Genomic DNA, 21,899 nt, shown 5'->3' with positions numbered 1-21,899 from the left:
TTTGCTAGACTTTTTGGTTTGCTTCCGGTCATTAATTTCGGAACCCCTCCTATAACACCACCTGTTTTGGTTGTTGTCAGTGACTCTTTGTTAGTTCCCCCTTCTGTTTGAGTGACATTTTTTGGTTTTCTAGGTGGGGAACGTAACAACCAGTTCTGGAGTGGGATTTCAATGATGGTGGGTTCTGTGAATTTGGAAAAAATGAGATTGTTTATTATTATGCTGCACTTGGTTGAGCACACAAACTCAGCAAAAAAAGAAACGTCAACTGCGTTTATTTTCAGCAAACTTAATGTGTAAATATTTGTATGAACATAACAAGATTCAACAACTGAGACGTGAACTGAACAAGTTCCACAGACGTGACTAACAGAAATGGAATAATGTGTCCCTGAACAAAGGGGGTTTAAAAGCAAAAGTAAATGTCAGTATCTGGTGTGGCCACCAGCTGCATTAAGTACCGCAGTGCATCTCCTCCTCATGGACTGCGCCAGATTTGCCAGTTCTTGCTGTGAGATGTTACCCTACTCTTTCACCAAGGCACCTGCAAGTTCCCGGACATTTCTGAGGGAAATGGCCCTAGCCCTAACCCTCCGATGCAACAGGTCCCAGATGTGCTCAATGGGATTGAAATCCAGGCTCTTCACTGGCCATGGCAGAACACTGACATTCCTGTCTTGCAGGAAATCACACACCGAACGAGCAGTATGGCTGGTGGCATTGTCATGCTGGAGGGTCATGTCAGAATGAGCCTGCAGGAAGGGTACCACATGCGGGAGGAGGATGTCTTCCCTGTAACGCACAGCATTGAGATTGCCTGCAATGACAACAAGCTCAGTTCGATGATGCTGTGACACACTGCCCCAGACCATGATGGACCCTCCACCTCCAAATTGATCCTGCTCCAGAGGACAGGCCTCAGGCTCATTCCATAAGCGATAAACGCGAATCCAACCATCACCCCTGGTGAGACAAAACCGTGACTTTTCAGTGAAGAGCACTTTTGCCAGTCCTGTCTGGTCCAGCGACGTTGGGTTTGTGCCCATACGCAATGTTGTTGCCGGTGATGTCTGGTGAGAACCTGCCTTACAACAAGCCTACAAGCCCTCAGTCCAGCCTCTCTCAGCATATTGCGGACAGTCTGATGAAGGAATTGCACGTACCTGGTGTAACTCGGGCAGTTGTTGTTGCCATCCTGTACCTGTCCCGCAGGTGTGATGTTCGGATGTACTGATCCTGTGCAGGTGTTGTTACATGTGGTCTGCCACTGCGAGGACGATCAGTTGTCCATCCTGTATCCCAGTAGCGCTGTCTTAGGCGTCTCACAGTACGGACATTGCTATTTATTGCGCTGGCCGCATCTGCAGTCCTCATGCCTCCTTGCAGCATGCCTAAGGCACTTTCACGCAGATGAGCAGGGACCCTGGGCATCTTTCTTTTGGTGTTTTTCATAGTCAGTAGAAAGGCCTCTTTAGTGTCCTATGTTTTCATAACTGTGACCTTAATTGCCCACAGTCTGTAAGCTGTTAGTGTCTTAACGACCGTTCCACAGGTGCATGTTCATTAATTGTTTATGGTTCATTGAACAAGCATGGGAAACAGAGTTTACAATGAAGGTCTGAGAAGGTATCTAGATTTTTACGAATTTCTTTGAAAGACAGGGTCCTGAAAATGGGCCTTTTCTTTTTTTGCTGAGTTTACTTCCTCTGACATGTAATTCCAGCTAATGCCCATCTTTGTCTTCTCAATATAGTTGGCGGTCCTTGACGAGCCAGCCAATGAACTGTTCATTGATTTTATTTGACAATGTAACATTTTTGTTTATTGTCTTGTCAAAACACGCACATTTTAACACTTGTCAGGGATGACAGTCAATTACTTATTTACATTGTGGTTCCTTATTTCCATTCATAAGAACATTGAATCCATATTAGAAGAAAAATAGTCATCCTGCAGTTTAAGTAAACTTGCAGACCATCTTTGTCTGGGTATTACATAGACAGTCAGAATAAGGAACTTACTTTGGAGAAGACCTTGACATAGGTGCACTCACTTCAATGATTTATCACAAAGAATACCTTGAATGTATGTATTCTCTAAGTTAAGTTAAGGTCTTTATGTACCTGCCGCCCAAGTCATGGCCCTGAGAGAGCGAGAGATGGAATAAACAAAGAGAGATACCAAATGTTCTTGTGCCAGTCAATTATTTAGGAAGTAAAACATGGTCCATCATCCGCCGCTCTGCTTTTGCTACTCTAAACCTGTATGGCACCGACTCATATCAGGATATAGATTTAGCCGATACTTGAATTTTCCTCAGCACTGCCCCAGTGTCCTCAGTACTGCTCCAGGCAGAAAGAGGCCTTCTCTGGAGCATACATAGTGTTTTTCTTTTCTGCTGTTTCTGTATGTGTATGTTGTAATTATTTTATATATACAGTGATATACAGTGCCTTCAGAAAGTATTCACACCCCTGGCATACACACAATACCCCATAATGTTAAAGTGGAATTATGTAGTTTTTTTTATTCTGCAAGTTAATAGAAAATGAAAAGCTGAAATGTGTTCATTCAATAAGTATTCAACCCCTTTGTTATGGCAAAGGGTGTGATAGTGTTTAACATGATTTTTGAATGACTACCTCATCTTTATACCCCACATGTACAATTATCTGTAAGGGCCCTCAGTCCAGCAGTCAATTTCAAACACAGATTCAACCACAAAGACCAAGGAGTTTTTCCAATGCCTCGCAAAGAAGGGCACCTATTGGTAGATGGGTCAAAATAAGACATTGAAAATCCCTTTGAGCATGGTGAAGTTATTAATTACATTGGTGTATCAATACACCCAGTCACTACAAAGATACAGGCGTCCTTCCTATCTCAGTTGCCAGAGAGGAAGGAAACCGCTCTCAGGATTTCACCATTAAAACAGTTCCAGAGTTTAAATCCGAGGATGGATCAAAAACATTGTAGTTACTCCACAATACTAACCTAATTGACAGAGTGAAAAGAAGGAAGCCTGTACAGAATACAAAATATTCCAAAACATTCATCCTGTTTGTGACAAGGCACTAAAGTAATATTGCAAAGAAATTAACTTTATTTCCTGAATACAAAATTTTATGTTTGGGTCAAATCCAATACAACACATTACTGAGTACCAATCTGCATATTCTGAAGCATCGTGGTGGCTGCATCATGTTATGGGTATGCTTGTAAATTAAGGACTGGGGAGTTTCAGGACAAATAATAAACATAATGGAGCTAAATTTGCATACCGTAGATTTGTGTGTGTGTGTGTGTGTGTGTGTGTGTGTGTGTGTGTGTGTGTGTGTGTGTGTGTGTGTGTGTGTGTGTGTGTGTGTGTGTGTGTGTGTGTGTGTGTACTCTGGCTCAGACATAAAGTTCACCGTACTCTATTGGGCTTGCTGAGGTTGGCACTGTTGAAGGCCCAGACAATATGAGTAGCATTCTTTTCTCCTCTCTCTCTCTCTCTCTCTCTCTCTCTCTCTCTCTCTCTCTCTCTCCCTTTCTACTTCTCTCCAATTTCCTCTCTTCCGTTCTATCCCTCTCTCTGTCTCTCTTCCTCTCTCCCTTTCTCTTGCTCTCTCATACTCTCTCTCATCATTCTCCCTTTCCATCCTTTGTCTCGCTCTCTGTGCGAACCCAAAGGAGAGGCTTAAAGAGTTAGGTTTGTGAAAGCTAACACCCCACTGTAGCAGACTTCCTATGAGAGCTGCTGAGGCTCTCACACCCCACACTTCAAAGCTCAGACACTGCTCTTTGAAACCTTAGAAGTAGGTATGGTTCTGTTGTCTTATGGCTTCAGTGTATTTCTTCCTGGGTTTACTTTTTTATTCCTCGGGTTGTTCGCTGGCAATCTTTGTTCTTCTATTTATGTGTTTGTCTGTTGACTGTGTGTGTGTGTGTGTGTGTGTGTGTGTGTGTGTGTGTGTGTGTGTGCGTGTGTGTGTGTGTGTGTGTGTCTTACACAAGTCAAATGTAATGGAGTCTGTTGCACATGTTGTTAATGGTTGCCATTCGTACAAGACCTGTACATAGCTAGACATGACTGCCTTGTCGAGTTGATAGGTACTGAGGTGAGACCGGTAGCCTCACCGACAGCACACATTCACAAACATTCTCTTGTCATTGGAGGCTGGTTCAATGTTGACGATGATGTGTTTTCTTGTATACCAACTATGGCAGATATTATTGTTGAGGGGGGACGCCAGAGGGAGGTGCTCATTTTGGAAGTGAGTTGCTCTTTTCACTCTTACATGGAGCAGGCCTTTGCTGACAAGTTACTGAAATACCAGCCCCTCAGTGTCACGCCTGAATAGCCTCGGTTAGAAAGTGCAAGCTTGTGGTGCTGATATTCGGGAGTCTCGGCCATCTACATAGGCTGAGAGTACATGGTATTCAGATTTCAGTCCTGCATAAGACCGAGGCAAAGCAGCTAACGAGGTACTGCTCCGTGTCAGCAGTCATGGGCAGCCTAGCTCTGTGGAGAAGGAGGTGCTATCTATATCCACACAGTGCCTTGCGAAAGTATTCGGCCCCCTTGAACTTTGCGACCTTTTGCCACATTTCAGGCTTCAAACATAAAGATATAAAACTGTATTTTTTTGTGAAGAATCAACAACAAGTGGGACACAATCATGAAGTGGAACGACATTTATTGGATATTTCAAACTTTTTTAACAAATCAAAAACTGAAAAATTGGGCGTGCAAAATTATTCAGCCCCTTTACTTGCAGCAAACTCTCTCCAGAAGTTCAGTGAGGATCTCTGAATGATCCAATGTTGACCTAAATGACTAATGATGATAAATACAATCCACCTGTGTGTAATCAAGTCTCCGTATAAATGCACCTGCACTGTGATAGTCTCAGAGGTCCGTTAAAAGCGCAGAGAGCATCATGAAGAACAAGGAACACACCAGGCAGGTCCGAGATACTGTTGTGAAGAAGTTTACAGTTTTTGGATACAAAAAGATTTCCCAAGCTTTAAACATCCCAAGGAGCACTGTGCAAGCGATAATATTGAAATGGAAGGAGTATCAGACCACTGCAAATCTACCAAGACCTGGCCGTCCCTCTAAACTTTCAGCTCATACAAGGAGAAGACTGATCAGAGATGCAGCCAAGAGGCCCATGATCACTCTGGATGAACTGCAGAGATCTACAGCTGAGGTGGAAGACTCTGTCCATAGGACAACAATCAGTCGTATATTGCACAAATCTGGCCTTTATGGAAGAGTGGCAAGAAGAAAGCCATTTCTTAAAGATATCCATAAAAAGTGTTGTTTAAAGTTTGCCACAAGCCAGGTGCTCTGGTCAGATTAAACCAAAATTGAACTTTTTGGCAACAATGCAAAACGTTATGTTTGGCGTAAAAGCAACACAGCTCATCACCCTGAATACACCATCCCCACTGTCAAACATGGTGGTGGCAGCATCATGGTTTGGGCCTGATTTTGAAATACAGGACCATTCTGGAAGAAAACCTGATGGAGTGTGCAAAAGACCTGAGACTGGGACGGAGATTTGTCTTCCAACAAGACAATGATCCAAAACATAAAGCAAAATCTACAATGGAATGGTTCAAAAATAAACATATCCAGGTGTTAGAATGGCCAAGTCAAAGTCCAGACCTGAATCCAATCGAGAATCTGTGGAAAGAACTGAAAACTGCTGTTCACAAATGCTCTCCATCCAACGTCACTGAGCTCAAGCTGTTTTGCAAGGAGGAATGGGAAAAAATGTCAGTCTCTCGATGTGCAAAACTGATAGAGACATACCCCAAGCGACTTACAGCTGTAATCGCAGCAAAAGGTGGCGCTACAAAGTATTAACTTAAGGGGGCTGAATAATTTTGCACGCCCAATTTTTCAGTTTTTGATTTGTTAAAAAAGTTTGAAATATCCAATAAATGTCGTTCCACTTCATGATTGTGTCCCACTTGTTGTTGATTCTTCACAAAAAAATACAGTTTTATATCTTTATGTTTGAAGCCTGAAATGTGGCAAAAGGTCGCAAGGCACTGTAAGTGTCCAAATATCCGTGTCCTTAGAAATGTTGGAATCCTTCTCGAGTGTAATGTGATTTGTGGATTCAAAAAAAGTATTTCATATTTGTGTGTGTGTTTGCATGCGTTAGTGCTGCTAGATTGTGTCTGTCTGTCCTATTGTGCGCACGTGTCTGTGCGTGCATGCGTGTCCACATACCTCCTCCGGGAGTCCTCTTACCCCTTGGCTCTTCTACACCTTTGTCTCATCAATGTGGCCTGTAGCCTTGAGAGGAGGCATGTCTACAAGACAAGCACTGTGTTCTCATATGCCTTCGCCGCTACACATGTGCCTGACATTCCCACTGAGATGGGCACTGTGATGAGAGTCTCCATTCTCTGACAGAACCCATTTACTGTGCGCTCTCAGAGAGCGAGCAGAGCGAGGCTCGTCCGCATCACAGCTTTTTGTATTGGTATCAATACAGCTCTTCTGAGAGAATGAGGTATTAGATGAAGAAAGAGAGAGGGAGAATGAGATATGCTTTTCATCAGGAGGCACTTTGAGAATGAGTAAAGGTGAGACCGAGGCCTTTTAATATCCACTCACAATTAGAGACTCACCTTCAGAGATGGGGCTGTGTCCCAAATGGCTCCCCATTCCTTACAGTGCACTACTTTTGACCAGAGCCCGGTTTCCCAAAGGCATCTTAAGGCTAAGTTCATTGTTAGAACATAGGATCCAATAGTGATGAACTTAGCCTTAAGATGCTTTTGGGAAACCGGGTCCTGGTCAAAAGTAGTACACAAAATAGTGAATAGGGTGCCATTTGGGATGCTGGCACACTCTCCTTTCATACCTCTGTTGATAGAACATAAGTTATTATAGGCTAGTAGTTCTGTACTTCTAAAGTACACTCTAAAGAATGTACTTCAAAGTCTGGTATTTATTTGTTGTTGTGTGACATCACTTGGTGGTCTTTCACTATCAGCTCTCCACCAATCAGAGAGCGGACAGTTTCCACATACTCCCTCTATTGGCTGTTTTGCCTGAGATAGTGACTGTCACATGCTGGAATCACTACAGTCATCGGACGGTATTAATTTAGTAGCTCCAATCTGCAGCCAGACCTGCCTCCATTATGGGGACCTGTTTCCCTAATGTGTGCAGTCAGACTGAATTACAGAGACTGGTGGTGTGTAGTGTGTGTAATGTGTAGAGCAGCACCCACCACCACTATTCTGAGTCATCTCTGAATCATCACTACAGTATACTCCAGTCAGATCCAGGGCCAATCCCAGACCTGAAAGGCTGTAGCATCTAGCTCTTTTTTTCCCCCACGCGTCAGCATTCATTTTCAGCCTCCATTTTGGATCGGAACACAGTAAACCGTGCGCTAATTACGAGGCTAACCCAATCAGCGGAGGGAGGATTTGCTGGAGACTGTGTGTACTTTTACTTGGAGACGATGTAATAACTTTTGGTGCTAAGGTACGGGGAAAAGCAGCAGAGCCTGTCCCTGTCTCGTCCCGCAGCTAGAGGAGCCTGTCAGTCTTTTATTAGTTAGACGATTGGAGAAATCAGAGGAAGAAACTGATTGTGCATCACTATGTTACTGGTACATTTATTCCGTGATTGCACCTGTGTTTCAACTGTAAATCCTTAATGGTGACCTTGAGGGAGATGATTGAAGATGTCATGATGTTTGTATTGGGATTGAATGAAGGTTGTTTGATGGTCAGACTAAGAAACCAACCTGAATGTGAGTGGCATGTATACAGAACAAAAATAGAAATGCAACATGCACCAATTTTAACGATTTTACTGAGTTACAGTTCATATAATAAAATCAGTCAATTGAAATAAATTCATTAGGCCCTAATCTATGGATATCACAAGACTGGGAAGGGGCGCAGCCATGGGTGGGCCTGGGAGGGTATAAGCCCAGCCAATCAGAATTAGTTTTTCCCCACAAAAGGCATTTATTACAGACAGAAATACTACTGAGCTTCATCAGCTGTCCTGGTGGCTAGTCTCAGACGATCCCGCAGGTGAAGAAGCCGGATGTGGAGGTCCTGCACTTGCACGGTTAGACATGGTCAGCGGTTGTGAGGCCGTTTGGACTTATAATATTATCTTAATTTTCTTCAATATCTTGCAACATTTGCTCACTGATGAATGCAAACCACACCGAAACATGGTCCTGTTCTGTTCTTTGATTATAGTTTGGCAGGAATGGTATGGACGTACTGCCAAATTCTCTAAAATGATATTGGCTGCGGCTTATGGTAGAGAAATTAACATTAAATTCTCTGGCAACAGCTCTGGTGGACATTCCTGCAGGCAGCATGTCAACTGCACACTCCCTCAACTTGAGACATGTATGGCATTGTGTTGTGTGACAAAACTGAACATTTTAAAGTGGCCTTTTATTGTCCCCAACACAAGGTGCACCTGTGTAATGGTTATGCCGTTGAATCAGCTTCCTTCTATGCCACACCTGTCAGGTGGATTGATTATCTTGGCGAAAAGGAGAAAAGCTCACTAACAGGGATGTAAACAAATTTGTGCACAACATTTAAGAGAAATAAGCTTTTTGTGGGACATTTCTTTCATTTATTGGATCTTTTATTTCAGCTCATGAAACATGGGATCAACACTTGTTGCCTTTAAATTTTTGTTCAGTGTAGCTACACTAACACTACTAATACTAACAGTCAATGCTGTTACTGTAACAGCAGGGACATGAATGTAACTATAATGAACTATGTAACATAATGAATCATGTAACGGTAGTGACCATTTTATGTGTGCGATGGCAATCTCAGACTAAAGTATGAAGTGAATGATAGAGCAGCGGAATAATTTAGTGTGAGTCGTCAGGCTAGGTCAGACAGCAGCGTGCATGTGAACAGCGTGTAGGTCTAGTGATCTACTATTACTAACAGTTAATGCTTTAACTGTGATAGTATTGACAGTGATGTAAAGGTAATGACCATATTGTTTATACTCATCCACAATGGAGAGGTTTGGTTGGATATGATGGTCAGAAAGCAGCCTGCATGTAAACAGCATGTAGATCTACTATTACTAACAGTCAATGCTGTTACTCTAACAGTATTATTGTCTGTGATGTAACGGTAATGGACATTTTGTTTATGCTCATTCACAATAGAGGTTGGTTTGGTTGGAAATTGGATTTTGTTTAGATCTTCCACTGCAGAACAGACCGCTAGTTTCTGTCCACTCTGGTCTCTTTCTTTTACAGTATCTTTGTTATTTATTGATAGCGGATGTATTCTCAAAATACTTGTTTTAGTGGTGCAAGGTACAGTGGTGCTATCTTTGTCTTTGTCACTCCCCTCTCTCCCTCGCTCCCCCCTGTCTTCACCAGCTTCTGCCGACTGTACTAACGAGCAGTGCTTTCACACTCATAGGAAAATGATGATGATACAGCAGAAACGACACAGAGACAATGCACAGCAGAGAGAGAGTGAGACAGGATGAGAAAGAAAGGCACCATCACTCTTTTTTCCCCCTGCACTACTACATCTACGTGTATCCCTGGGGTGCACTACATCTCTGTCTCTCCCTCTGCCTCACTTACTCTCCATTTTATTCACTTGTTTGTCATCATTCACTGTGTTTTCCTCTCTTTGTCCTGCTTAGATTCTCCCACTAACCCTCCTCCACTTCCTCCTTTTCTCACTTTCTCTGTTGTTAAATCTTCCTCCCTTTTCCCCACCCGTCCTTGCCCCACCACCTAAAGTGTCATGGGTCACTAAGTGGACTGCTTATACACTGAACAAAAATATCAAATATGTAGGTCCCATGTTTCATGAGCTGAAATAAAAGATCCCCTGAAATGTTCCATATGCACATAAAGATTATTTCTCTCAAATGTTGTGCACAAATTTGTTTATATCCCTGTTAGTGAGCATTGGCAAGATAATACATGGCGTTGTGTGGGTGAGCGGTGGGGTTATGGTATGGGCAGGCATACACTACGGAAAACAAACACAATTGCATTTTATCGATTGAAATTTGAATTATTAAAAATACCGTGACGAGATCTTGAGGCCCATTTTTTTTTAATGTATCTGTGACCAACAGATGCATATCTGTATTCCCAGTCATGTGAAATCAGGGCCTAATGAATTTGTTTCAATTGACTGATATCCTCATATGAACTGTTACTCAGTAAAATCAATACAATTGTTGCGTTCATATTTTTGTTTTGTATATAAGCCTGTGATTCAACACACCTACAAAGCATCCTCTTCCCTCCTCTGACTCTTTCTGTGCCTTTATGACAGAACTGTGATCTAACATTCTGTCCTTGTGTTATGTGTTATGCGTAGTGTGCTACTAAAGCCTCGGTGTTCAACACTCACTCACACACACCCACATGCACACATGATATACACACCCACTTGTAAATGCACACCCTCACTCATTCCTTTCTGCCTACTCTCTCAATGACAGAAGCTCCTTTCCCTATGTATTTATACCCCATTTGCATCCAAGCTTCCCCATCATCACATTCTCCATCATTCCTCTTCCTTTCCCTCTTTTACTATCTCTTACTCTAGTCTCCTCTCTCTCCTCCCCCCCTCTCTCCATCTCATTCCCTCTCTCTCTTTCCCCTCTCTCGTTTTCTTCCCTCCCGTCTCTCCCACTCTCTCTAAATATAGTCCCTTTGAAGCATGGCTGTGTTTCTTTTTACAACACTGCGAGACAAAAATCTGTCATCCAACATCTGAGGGAGGAGTGGGGTACGAGCGATGAGATAAGATTGATGCCAGGGAAAGAACAGTGGTTAAGGGATATGATATTCTTCTCTCTCTGCATATGTGTAATGCAAACAAAGAGAAGGGAAAAGACAGAGGTATCGATTGTGGTAGAGAAAAATACCCAGAAAAGGAGAAATGTTACTACACTATAATGAGAGGGAGGGAGAGAGAGAGCGAGGTGATCCTCATTTTGTAATTGAATAATAATCTCCCTTGAGACCTGACCTAGTATTGTGTCTGTGCGAGTGTGCATGTGTGTGCTTGTTCACTCATGTGTGCGTTTGCTCATTTTCTGTGTGTGTGTGTGTGTGTGTGTGTGTTTGTGTGTGTGTGTGTGTGTGAGAGAGAGATTGTAATTGAATTGAGAGAAAGAGTGCGAGAAAGAAGAGGGTGAGAGGAAACCCTAGGGCTGAATGCAACGCAATACTGCCGCCTAATGTTACATAGTAGTATATACCGCTCCAGTTGTTGCAGATTTCCCCTGCCATTTATCCTGACACAGCTAAGGATATCTCACATCTAATCAATTGTCCTTTCCATCCCTTCAAGATAAGCATAATTATGATAATGAGTGTACAGTTGAAGTCGGAAGTTTACATACACCTTAGCCAAATACATTTAAACTCAGTTTTTCACAATTCCTGACATTTAATCCTAGTAACAATTCCCTGTCTTTGGACAGTTAGGATCACAACTTTATTTTAAGAATGTGAAATACCAGAATAATAGCAGAGAGAATGATTTCTTTCAGCTTTTATTTATTTCATCACATTCCTAGTGGGTCAGAAGTTCACATACAATCAATTAGTATTTGGTAGCATTGCCTTTAAATTGTTTAACTTGGGTCAAACATTTCGGGTAGCCTTCCACAAGCTTCCCAAGCATAAGCTGGGTGAGCTCCTGACAGAGCTTGTGTAACTGAGTCAGGTTTATAGGCCTCCTTGCCTGCACACGCCTTTTCAGTTCTGCCAACAAATTTTCTATAGGATTGAGGTCAGGGCTTTGTGACGGCCACTCCAATACCTTATCTTGAGAAGTTGTTTCAATATGTACACATAATTTCCCTTCCTCATCATGCCATCTACTTTGTGAAGTGCACCAGTCCCTCCTGCGGCAAAGCACCCTCCCCCCCCCCCCCCCCCACACACAGACACACAACATTGTGCTGCCACCCCCGTGCTTCACAGTTGGGATGGGTGTTCTTCGGCTTGCAAGCCTATCCCCTATTTCCCCCAAATATAACATTGGTCATTATGGCCAAACAGTTATATTTTTGTTTCATCAGACCAGAGGACATTTCTCCAAAAAGTACGATCTTTGTCCCCATGTGCAGTTGCAAACCATAGTCTGGCTTTTTTATGCCGGTTTTGGAGCAGTGGCTTCTTCCTTGCTGAGCGGCCTTTCAGGTTATGTCGATTTAGGACTCGTTTTACTGTGGATATAAATACTTTTGTACCTGTTTCCTCAAGCATCTTCACAAGGTCCTTTGCTGTTGTTCTGGGATTGATTTGCACTTTCCGCACCAAAGTACGTTCATCTCTAGGAGACAGAACGCGTCTCCTTCCTGAGCGGTATGACAGCTGCTTGGTCCCATGGTGTTTATACTTGCGTACTATTGTTTGTACAGATCAACATGGTACCCTTATGACATCATTTTCTGAAATTTTCCAAGCTGTTTAAAGACACAGTCAACTTAGTGTATGTAAACTTCTGACCCACTGGAATTGTGATACAGTGAATTATAAGTGAAATAATCTGTCTGTAAACAATTGTTGGAAACATTTCTTGTGTCATGCACAAAGTAGATGTCCTAACCGACTTGCCAAAACTATAGTTTGTTAATTAACAGGACATTTGTGGAGTGGTTGAAAATACGAGTTTTATTATTTTTATTTTATTTTACCTTTATTTAACTAAGCAAGTCAGTTAAGAACAATTTCTTATTTTCAATGACGGCCTAGGAACAGTGGGTTAACTGCCTTCAACTGTACATAGTATTGTTAACTGCCATGTTATTGGGTAGGATGTTAAATCATGTCACCTCATTTCCTCACCTAAGGCTAAAGTGTTGACTGTATACACACGCACGCACACACACTTCACATGTCCCAACCCTAGACTGACCTTCGGTACCTTCTAACACACTGGTACACTGTGTTCGGTCGCCGTGGGTGCATGGGACCCTTCACATGTCAGGGTATCTCTCCTCCCTGTGGTAGAAGAGCTACATGTCTACAATGGCATGATCTCCTTCCACCTCACTGACCTAGACTATGTCATGCTCATGGGAATAACATTAGGCTTGAAGGATTGGGTATTATTTTCTGCAGCAACCCTGGTTGGTTTTGGGACTGGGAATAGAGTGAGAACATTACTATTTGTATGCACAGGTAAAGTAGTCCCTCCCTGATAAGAGTTTTATACTATGCTGTTACTCATCGTTGTATTTTTTTCTTCTCTTTTTTTTCCTTTTCTTTTTTTCTTCTTCCTTCATCTCCATTCCATCTTTCTCTTCTTCCTCTCCAACCTCTCTCGCCAGTCTACGGACGGAGGGCTACACGGTGCAGGTGGCGGTGAACGACTACCTGGACATCTACTGCCCACACTACAACACTACTGCCGCCAGCCAGCGGGGGACACTGGAACGCACTGTGGCCGAGCAGTACGTCCTCTACATGGTCAGCTACCGCGGCTACCGCACCTGCGACCCCCAGATGGGCTTCAAGCGCTGGGAGTGCAACCGGCCGCACGCGCCCCACGCACCCATCAAGTTCTCTGAGAAGTTCCAGCGCTACAGTGCCTTCTCCCTGGGCTACGAGTTCAACGTGGGTCATGAGTACTACTACATATGTGAGTGGAATATTTCTATTAAGTGTATATAGAAGTCCACTACTGGTCAAAAGATTTAGAACACCTACTCATTCATTCTTTATTTTTACATTGCAGAATATTAGTGAAGACAAACTATGAAAAAACTATGAAACACATATGGAATCATGTAGTAACCAAAAAAGTGTTAATCAAATAGCCACCCTTTGCCTTGATGACAGCTTTGCACACTCTTGGAATTCTCTCAACCTGGATCATGAGGTGGTCACCTGGAATGCATTTCAATTAACAGGTGTGCCTTCTTAACCTCTCTAGGCTAGATAGGACGCTACCGTCCCACCTGACCAACATCCAGTGAAAGTGCAGGGCGCCAAATTCAAACTACAGAATTGTAAATATTTAACATTCTTGAAAATACACATGCAATATGTCAAAATAAGGCTTAACTTCTTGTTAATCCAGCCACGGTGTCAGATTTCAAAAAGGCTTTACGGCAAAAGCAAATTATGCCATTATGTCCATTTATTTGGCGCGTTTGATCCAGAAAAACACCGGTTCCAACTCGCGCAACATGACTACAAAATATGTAATAAATTACCTGTAATCTTTGTCCAAACATTTTAAACAACTTTCCTAATCCAACTTTAAGTATTTTTTAACGTAAATAATCGATAAAATTTAAGACGGGATAAACTGCGTTCAATAGCAGATAAAAACAAAGTAGAGCGAGCTTTCAGGTCGACTCGACCCTCGTTCTGAACAGCCCTACTTCTTCATTTCTCAAAGGAAAAACATCAACCAATTTCTAAAGACTGTTGACATCCAGTGGAAGTGATAGGAACTGCAAGCAAGTACCTTAGAAATCAAGATCCACATAGAAAAGAGAGTGACCTCAAAAAAATTATTCCTGGATGGTTTGTCCTCTGGGTTTCGCCTGCCAAATAAGTTGTTATACTCACAGACATCATTCAAACAGTTTTAGAAACTTCAAAGTGTTTTCAATCCAAATCTACTAATGATATGCATATCCTGGCTTCTGGGCCTGAGTAGCAGGCAGTTTACTTTGGGCACACTTTTCATCCGGACATGAAAATACCGCCCCCTAGCCTAGAGAGGTTAAAAGTTCATTTGTGGAATTTCTTTCCTTAAAGCATTTGAGCTAATCAGTTGTGTTGTGACAAGGTAGGAGTGGTATACAGAAGATAGCCCTATTTGGTAAAAGACCAAGTCCATATTATGGCAAGAACAGGTCAAATAAGCAAAGAGAAACAACAGTCCATCATTACTTTAAGACATGTATGTCAGTCAATACGGAAAATTTCAAGAACTTTGAAAGTTTCTTCAAGTGCAGTCGCAAAAACCATCAAGTGCTTTGATGAAACTGGCTCTCATGAGGACTCCCACAGGAATGGAAGACCCAGAGTTACCTCTGCTGCAGAGGATAAGTTCATTAGAGTTACCAACCTCAAAAATTGCAACCCAAATAAATGCTTCACAGACTTCAAGTATCAGACACATCTCAACATCAACTGTTCAGAGGAGACTGTGTGAATCAGGCCTTCACGGTCAAATTGCTGCAAAGAAACCACTACTAAATGACACCAATAATAATAAGAGACTTTCTTGGGCCAAGAACCATGAACAATGCACATTAGACCGGTGGAAATGTGTCCTTTGGTCTGGAGTCCAAATTTGAGATTTTTGGTTCCAACCTCCGTGTCTTTGTGAGATGCGGTGTGGGTGAACGAATGATCTCTGCATGTGTATTTCCCACCGTAAAGCATGGAGCAGGAGATGTTATGGTGTGGGGGTGCTTTGCTGGTGACACTGTCTGTTATTTATTTAGAATTCATGACACACTTAACCAGCATGGCTACCACAGCATTCTGCAGCGATACGCCATCCCATCTGGTGTGGGCTTAGTGGGACAATAATATGTTTTTCAACAGGACAATGACCCAGCACACCTCCAGGCTGTGGAAGGGCTATTTATCAAGGAGAGTGATGGAGTGCTGGATTATTCTTTTTACCTTTGTTTTACTAGGCAAGTCAGTTATGAACAAATTATTATTTACAATGATGACCTACCCTGGCCAAACCCAGACGACGCTGGGCCAATTATGCGCCGCCCTATGGGACTCCCAATCACTGTATCATGTGATACAGCCTGGATACGAATCAGGGACTGTTTTGACGCCTCTTGCACTGAGATGAAGTATCCTAGACCGCATAAGATGACCTGGCCTCCACAATCCCCCGACCTCAACCAAAATGAGATGGTTTGGGATGAGTCGGACCGCAGAGTGAAGGAAAAGCAGCCAACAAGTGCTCAGCATATGTGGAAACTCCTTCAAGACTGTTTGAAAAGCATTCCAGGTGAAGCTGGTTGAGGGAATGCCAAGATTGTGCAAAGCTGTCATCAAGGCAAATAGTGGCTACTTTGATTAATCTAAAATGTATTTTAATTTTTAACACTTTTTTGGTTACTACATGATTCCATATGTGTTATTTCATAATTTTGATGTCTTGTAGAAAATAGTAAAAAGAAAGCAAAACCCTTGATTTAGTAGGTGTTCTAAAGGTTTGGACCGGTAGTGTATAATAATGATGTAATGATGAGTAAGGAGCTGAGATACTCGTTCTCTACATTGTTACAGTCGAGTAATGACAGTAGGTTGCATGGGCTATCTATATAGCGCTTTCCCAAGTGCAGGTACTTTACGTCGTAAGTGGAAATTCGCTTCAGCCATTAGCAATGTGTAGCACTCACCCACATACCTTAGTAAGTTAGAGTTGGACTATTACAGCATTCAATTTGTGAGTCATTAAACTACTTTAGGTCATTTAACTCTTACACCACATTCCTAAATATACTTTGTTCTTTGTGAATAAACATACCACTATACAGTAACTGTTAAACTGCTGTAATAAACTCTAATGAACATTTCACTTTGGTTGCATCCCATTTGGCACCCTATTCCCTATGTACTACACTTTTTTTTTGTCAAAGGCATACATGTCAAAGTAGTTCAGTATGTAGTGAATATTGTGCCATATGGGACAAAACCATATTGTGCCAAGAAAGCCAAAGCCATGTTAGTTCATAGACTGGCCTCTAGATGGCACATGGCTGACCTGTATCTGTGTTCTGTTGAAGCCACGCCCACCCATCACCACGGCCACAGCTGCCTGAGACTGAGAGTCTACGTCTGCTGCTCCACGGGTGGGTCTTGCTCTCTCTCTCGCTCTCTCTCTCTCTCTCTCTCTCTCTCTCGTATACACACACTCAGTCACATGCACACAGACACAGTTGACACAGGAGACCTGAGGCTACATGTTTTGACAGTGATTTCCCAGTGTTCTTATAGTGAGGTTATTTCTATCTCACTGTGTTCCAGGGTTGTATGATGATCTATGTTATTCTGTGTTCCAGGGCATTGGTAGTAATGTACAGTGTTATTCTGGGTCTCAGTGCTCTAATAGCTTTTGATAGGTAAATCTCTCTTCTATCCTGATGTGCTCTCTCCCTCTGATGCTTTCCCCCTTTCTCAACTGCTCTCCTCTCTCTCGTTCTCTCCCTCTCTCCCTCTGCCTCTCTTCAACTTCCCTCTCTATCTCTCTCTCTTTATTTCTCTCTCTCTCTATCTCATTTTCTCGCTCACTCCTCTCCTGCCCCCCTCTCTCCTCTCCCCATCACGCTGATAGTTGATTCTCTCTCTGATAGTGACATTCTGTGTTATTTTTACTCCAGTAGCCTCTCTCCCCTGCAGGCCTTTGATCAAAGCCCTGTGCTGAAAGCTCTCCCTACTTCTCTAACCTTGTCAGCATTAATACATCCCACACCCAGGCCAGTGTCAACTTCTGTGTACACATCACCTTAACCTCCTCTCTGAGTGTCAGGGCTAATCTATTGAAGTGTCCACTTGGGGGGGGGGGGGGGGGGGGGGGGGTATAAAGTGGATATAAAGTGTGTGTGTGTCCGTGTGTTTTCCAATGTGTGTGATAGTGTTTACTTTACAAACGACAACCGTTACTCTGCAAGGTCTGCTTAGTAGCCTAGCTATCATCTGAACCCAATTGCTATTCACATTCCACTTTATCTCTGCCCTATCCCTTTTGTTTTGAGACCATTTTTCTCTACAAATACACATACTTACCATATGCCTCATATCTTGTGCCATATGCTACATCCCTCTTTGCAGTGCAATAGAATATGGATAAGCAATGTGCATTCTCATTTAAAATCTCACTGAGCTGATGTTAATGTAATGCCAAGTCTAGACTATCAGTGTGTGTAATACTTTCCCTCTCAGTGACTATGCCTTCATCTTCTGCTCGATAGCTTCACCTCATAGTATATCTTTATGTACTGGACTGGAGTATCCTGGCATTCACACAAGATGTGTCCCAAATGGCACGCATTCCCTTTATAGTGCATTACTTCTGACCTAGGCCTATACGGTGTACTATAAACTGTAGCACTATATAAAGTGCACTCAGAGAGAATTCAACCCCTTCCCTTTTTCCACATTTTCTTATGTTACAGCCTTATTGTAAAATGGTTTAAATAAAACATTTCCTCATCAATCTACACACCATACCCCATAATGACAAAGCGAAAACAGCTTTTCAGATTTTTTTGCAAATTTAATCAAAATAAAAACATATCTTATTTACATAAGATGTTTCTTCAACTTGATTGGAATCCATGTGGTAAATTCAATACAATGGACTTGGAAAGGCACTCACCTGTCTATGTAAGGTCCCACAGTTGACAATGTATGTCAGAGCAAAAACCAAGCCATGAGGTCGAAGGAATTGTCTGTAGAGTTCCAAGACAGGATTGTGTTGAAGAACAGATCTGGGGAAGGGTACCAAAAATGTTTGCCGCATTGAAGGTTCCCAAGAACACAGTGGCCTCCATCAATGGAAGAAGTTTGGAACCACCAAGACTCCTCCTAGAGCTGGCTGCCCAGTCAAACTGAGCAATCTGGGGAGAAGGGCCTTGGTCAGGGAGGTGACCAAGAACCCGATGGTCACTCTGACAGAGCTCCAGCTGTGTTGTGTGTAGATTGACAAATGTGGAAAAAGTCAAGGGGTCTGAACACTTTCTGAAGGCACTGCCTGCCAAAGGGGCTTCAACACTGCCTTCAGAAAGTGTTCAGAACCCTTGACTATTTCCACACTTGTTGTGTAACAACCTGAATTTAAAATGTCCCTGGCCTACACACAATAACCCATAATGTCAAAGTGGAATTGTGTATGTAAAATGTTGATAAGTATTCAAACCCTTTGTTATGGCAAGCCTAAATAAGTAAACAAATAATGAAGGGGCTCCCGAGTGGCGCAGTGGTCTAATACACTTCATCTCAGTGCAAGAGGCGTCACTGCAGTACCTGGTTCAAATCTGTCAGTGATTGGGAGTCCCTAGGGTGGCGCACAATTGGCCCAGTGTCGTCCGGGATTGGCCGGGGTAGGTCGTCATTGTAAATAAGATTTTTTTTTTTTTAACTTAAAATAAAAAATTAAATATAAAACGTTCAGGGATTTCACCATGAGGACAATGGGGACGAAGTTTAATGGCTGTGATAGGAGAAAACTGAGAATGGATCAGCAATATTGTCGTCACTCCACTATACTAACTTAATTGACAGAATAAATAGGAGGAAGCATGTACAGAATAAAAATGTTGCAACAAGGTACTAAAGTAATACTGCAAAACATTTGGCAAAGCAATTAACTTTTTGTCCTGAATGCAAAGTATTGTGTTTGGGGCAAATCCAATATAAAACATTACTCCTCCATATTTTCAATCACAGTGGTGGCTGCATCATATTATGGGTATGCTTATAATCCTTAAGGACTGGGGAGTTTTTCAGGATAAAACATTAATTAAATGGAGCTAAGCACAGGCAAAATCTGGTTTAGTCTGCTTTTCACCAGACACTGGGAGATGAATTCACCGTTCAGCAGGACAATAACCCAAAACACAAGGCCAAATCTTCGTTGGAGTTGGCAATAACTCAAAATAGTTGTTTATCAATGATCAACATCCAATCTGATAGAGCTTAAATAATTTTGAAGATAATAATGGGAAAATGTTGCACAATCCACGTGTGGAAAGCTCTTAGAGACTTACCCAGAAAGACTCACTGTAATCGCTGCCAAAGGTGAATCTAACATGTATTGACTTGAATAGTTATCTAATCAAGATATATTAGCATTTTATTTTTCATACATTTGTAAAAAAACAAAACATGTATGAGTTTTTCTTCCACTTTGACATTACAGCGTTTTGTGTAAGTTGTTTACAAAAAAATGACAATTAAATCAATTTTAATCCCACTTTGTAACACAATAAAATTGGAAAAAAGTAAAGTGGTGTGAATAATTTCTGAAGGCACTGTAAGTAGTGCAATATATAGGGAATAGGATGCCGTTTGAGACGGAACCCGCTCTCTGGTCAAAGGTAGTGTACTTTATAGGGATGTTTCTGTGTAAAAGAAGTAGTGTGGGCAATTTAATGACTTTGCATATTTGTGTTCCTCTCTCTCTAAGTCTCCCATGGTGATGATTCCAGTCAGACTCCACCTGACTACACAGTCAGGCCCAATATCAAAATACACAACATTGGTGAGTGCTCTCAATTCTATCCTGATGTGCTCTCTCTGACGCTTTCCCCCGCTTTTGCTGCTCCCCCTTTCTTTTTCTCTCTCAGTAATGGCATAATATTATTTATATGTGTTCTGAATAGAGGTCGACTGATTAAGATTTTTCAACGCCAATACCGATACTGATTATTGGAGGACCAAAAAAAGCCGATACCGATTAAACTGACTATTTTTTTATTTTATTTGTAATAATGACAATTACAACACTACTGAATGAACGCTTATTTTAACTTAATATAATACATCAATAAAATCAATTTAGCCTCAAATAAATAATGAAACATGTTCAATTTGGTTTAAATAATGCAAAAACAAAGTGTTGGAGAAGAAAGTAAAAGTGCAATATGTGCCATGTAAGAAAGCTAACGTTTAAGTTCCTTGCTCAGAACATGAGAACATATGAAAGCTGGTGGTTCCTTTTAACATGAGTCTTCAATATTCCCAGGTAAGAAGTTTTAGGTTGTAGTTATTATAGGAATTATAGGACTATTTCTCTCTATACCATTTGTATTTCATTAACCTTTGACTATTGGATGTTCTTATAGTCACTTTAGTATTGCCAGTGTAACAGTATAGCTTCAGTCCCTCTCCTCGCTCCTACCTGGGCTCGAACCAGGAACACATCGACAACAGCCACCCTCGAAGCAGCGTTACCCATGCAGAGCAAGGGGAATAACTTCTCCAAGTCTCAGAGCGAGTGACGTTTAAAACGCTATTAGCGCGCACCACACTAACTAGCTAGCCATTTCACATCGGTTACACGAGCCTAATCTCGGAAGTTGATAGGATTGAAGTCATAAACAGCTGCTGGCAAACGCACTAAAGTGCTGTTTGAATGAATGCTTACGAGCCTGCTGGTGCCTACCACCGCTCAGTCAGACTGCTCTATCAAATCATAGACTTAGTTATAACATAATAACACACAGAAATACGAACTTTAGGTCATTAATATGGTTGAATCCGGAAACTATCATCTTGAAAACAAGACGTTTATTCTTTCAGTGAAATACGGAACCGTTCCGTATTTTATCTAACGGGTGGCATCCATAAGTCTAAATATTCCTGTTACATTGCACAACCTTCAATGTAATGTCATAATTATGTAACATTTTGGCAAATTAGGCGGCCCAAACTTTTGCATATACACTGACTCTGCGTGCAGTGAACGCAAGAGACGTGACACAATTTCACCTGGTTAATATTGCCTGCTAACTAGGATTTCTTTTCGCTAAATATGCAGGTTTAAAAATATATACGTCTGTATATTGAATTTAAGAAAGGCATTGATGTTTATGGTTAGGTACACATTGGAGCAACGACAGTCCTTATTCGCGAATACGCACCGCATCGATTATATCAGGACACGCTAGATAAACTAGTAATATCATCAACCATGTGTAGTTAACTAGTGATTATGATTGATTGATTGTTTTTTATAAGATAAGTTTAATGCTAGCTAGCAACTTACCTTGGCTTACTGCATTCGCGTAACAGGCAGGCTCCTCGTGGAGTGCAATGTAGTCAGGTGGTTAGAGCGTTGGACTAGTTAACTGTAAGGTTGCAAGATTGAATCCCCGAGCTGACAAGGTAAAA

General features: G+C 41.9%; 1 protein-coding gene across 1 annotated transcript in view; it reads left to right on the top strand.

The window, feature by feature from the left end:
* The window catches only part of LOC110488484 (ephrin-A3), a 92,703-nt gene that overhangs the window by 58,484 nt on the left and 12,320 nt on the right, over positions 1-21,899 (top strand). The window contains exons 2-4 of the mRNA XM_036971383.2: positions 13,346-13,656; positions 16,793-16,858; positions 20,194-20,268. Of these exons, the coding sequence (XP_036827278.1) occupies positions 13,346-13,656; positions 16,793-16,858; positions 20,194-20,268 (452 nt within the window). The remainder of the gene's footprint in view (positions 1-13,345; positions 13,657-16,792; positions 16,859-20,193; positions 20,269-21,899) is intronic.

Source organism: Oncorhynchus mykiss, chromosome 30 (assembly GCF_057628025.1).
Source record: "Oncorhynchus mykiss isolate SJ-2025 chromosome 30, ASM5762802v1, whole genome shotgun sequence".
In the NCBI taxonomy this organism is placed as follows: Eukaryota; Metazoa; Chordata; class Actinopteri; order Salmoniformes; family Salmonidae; genus Oncorhynchus; species Oncorhynchus mykiss.
The sequence above is the reverse complement of the archived record's forward strand: the minus strand, read 5'-3'. Positions and strand labels throughout refer to the sequence as shown.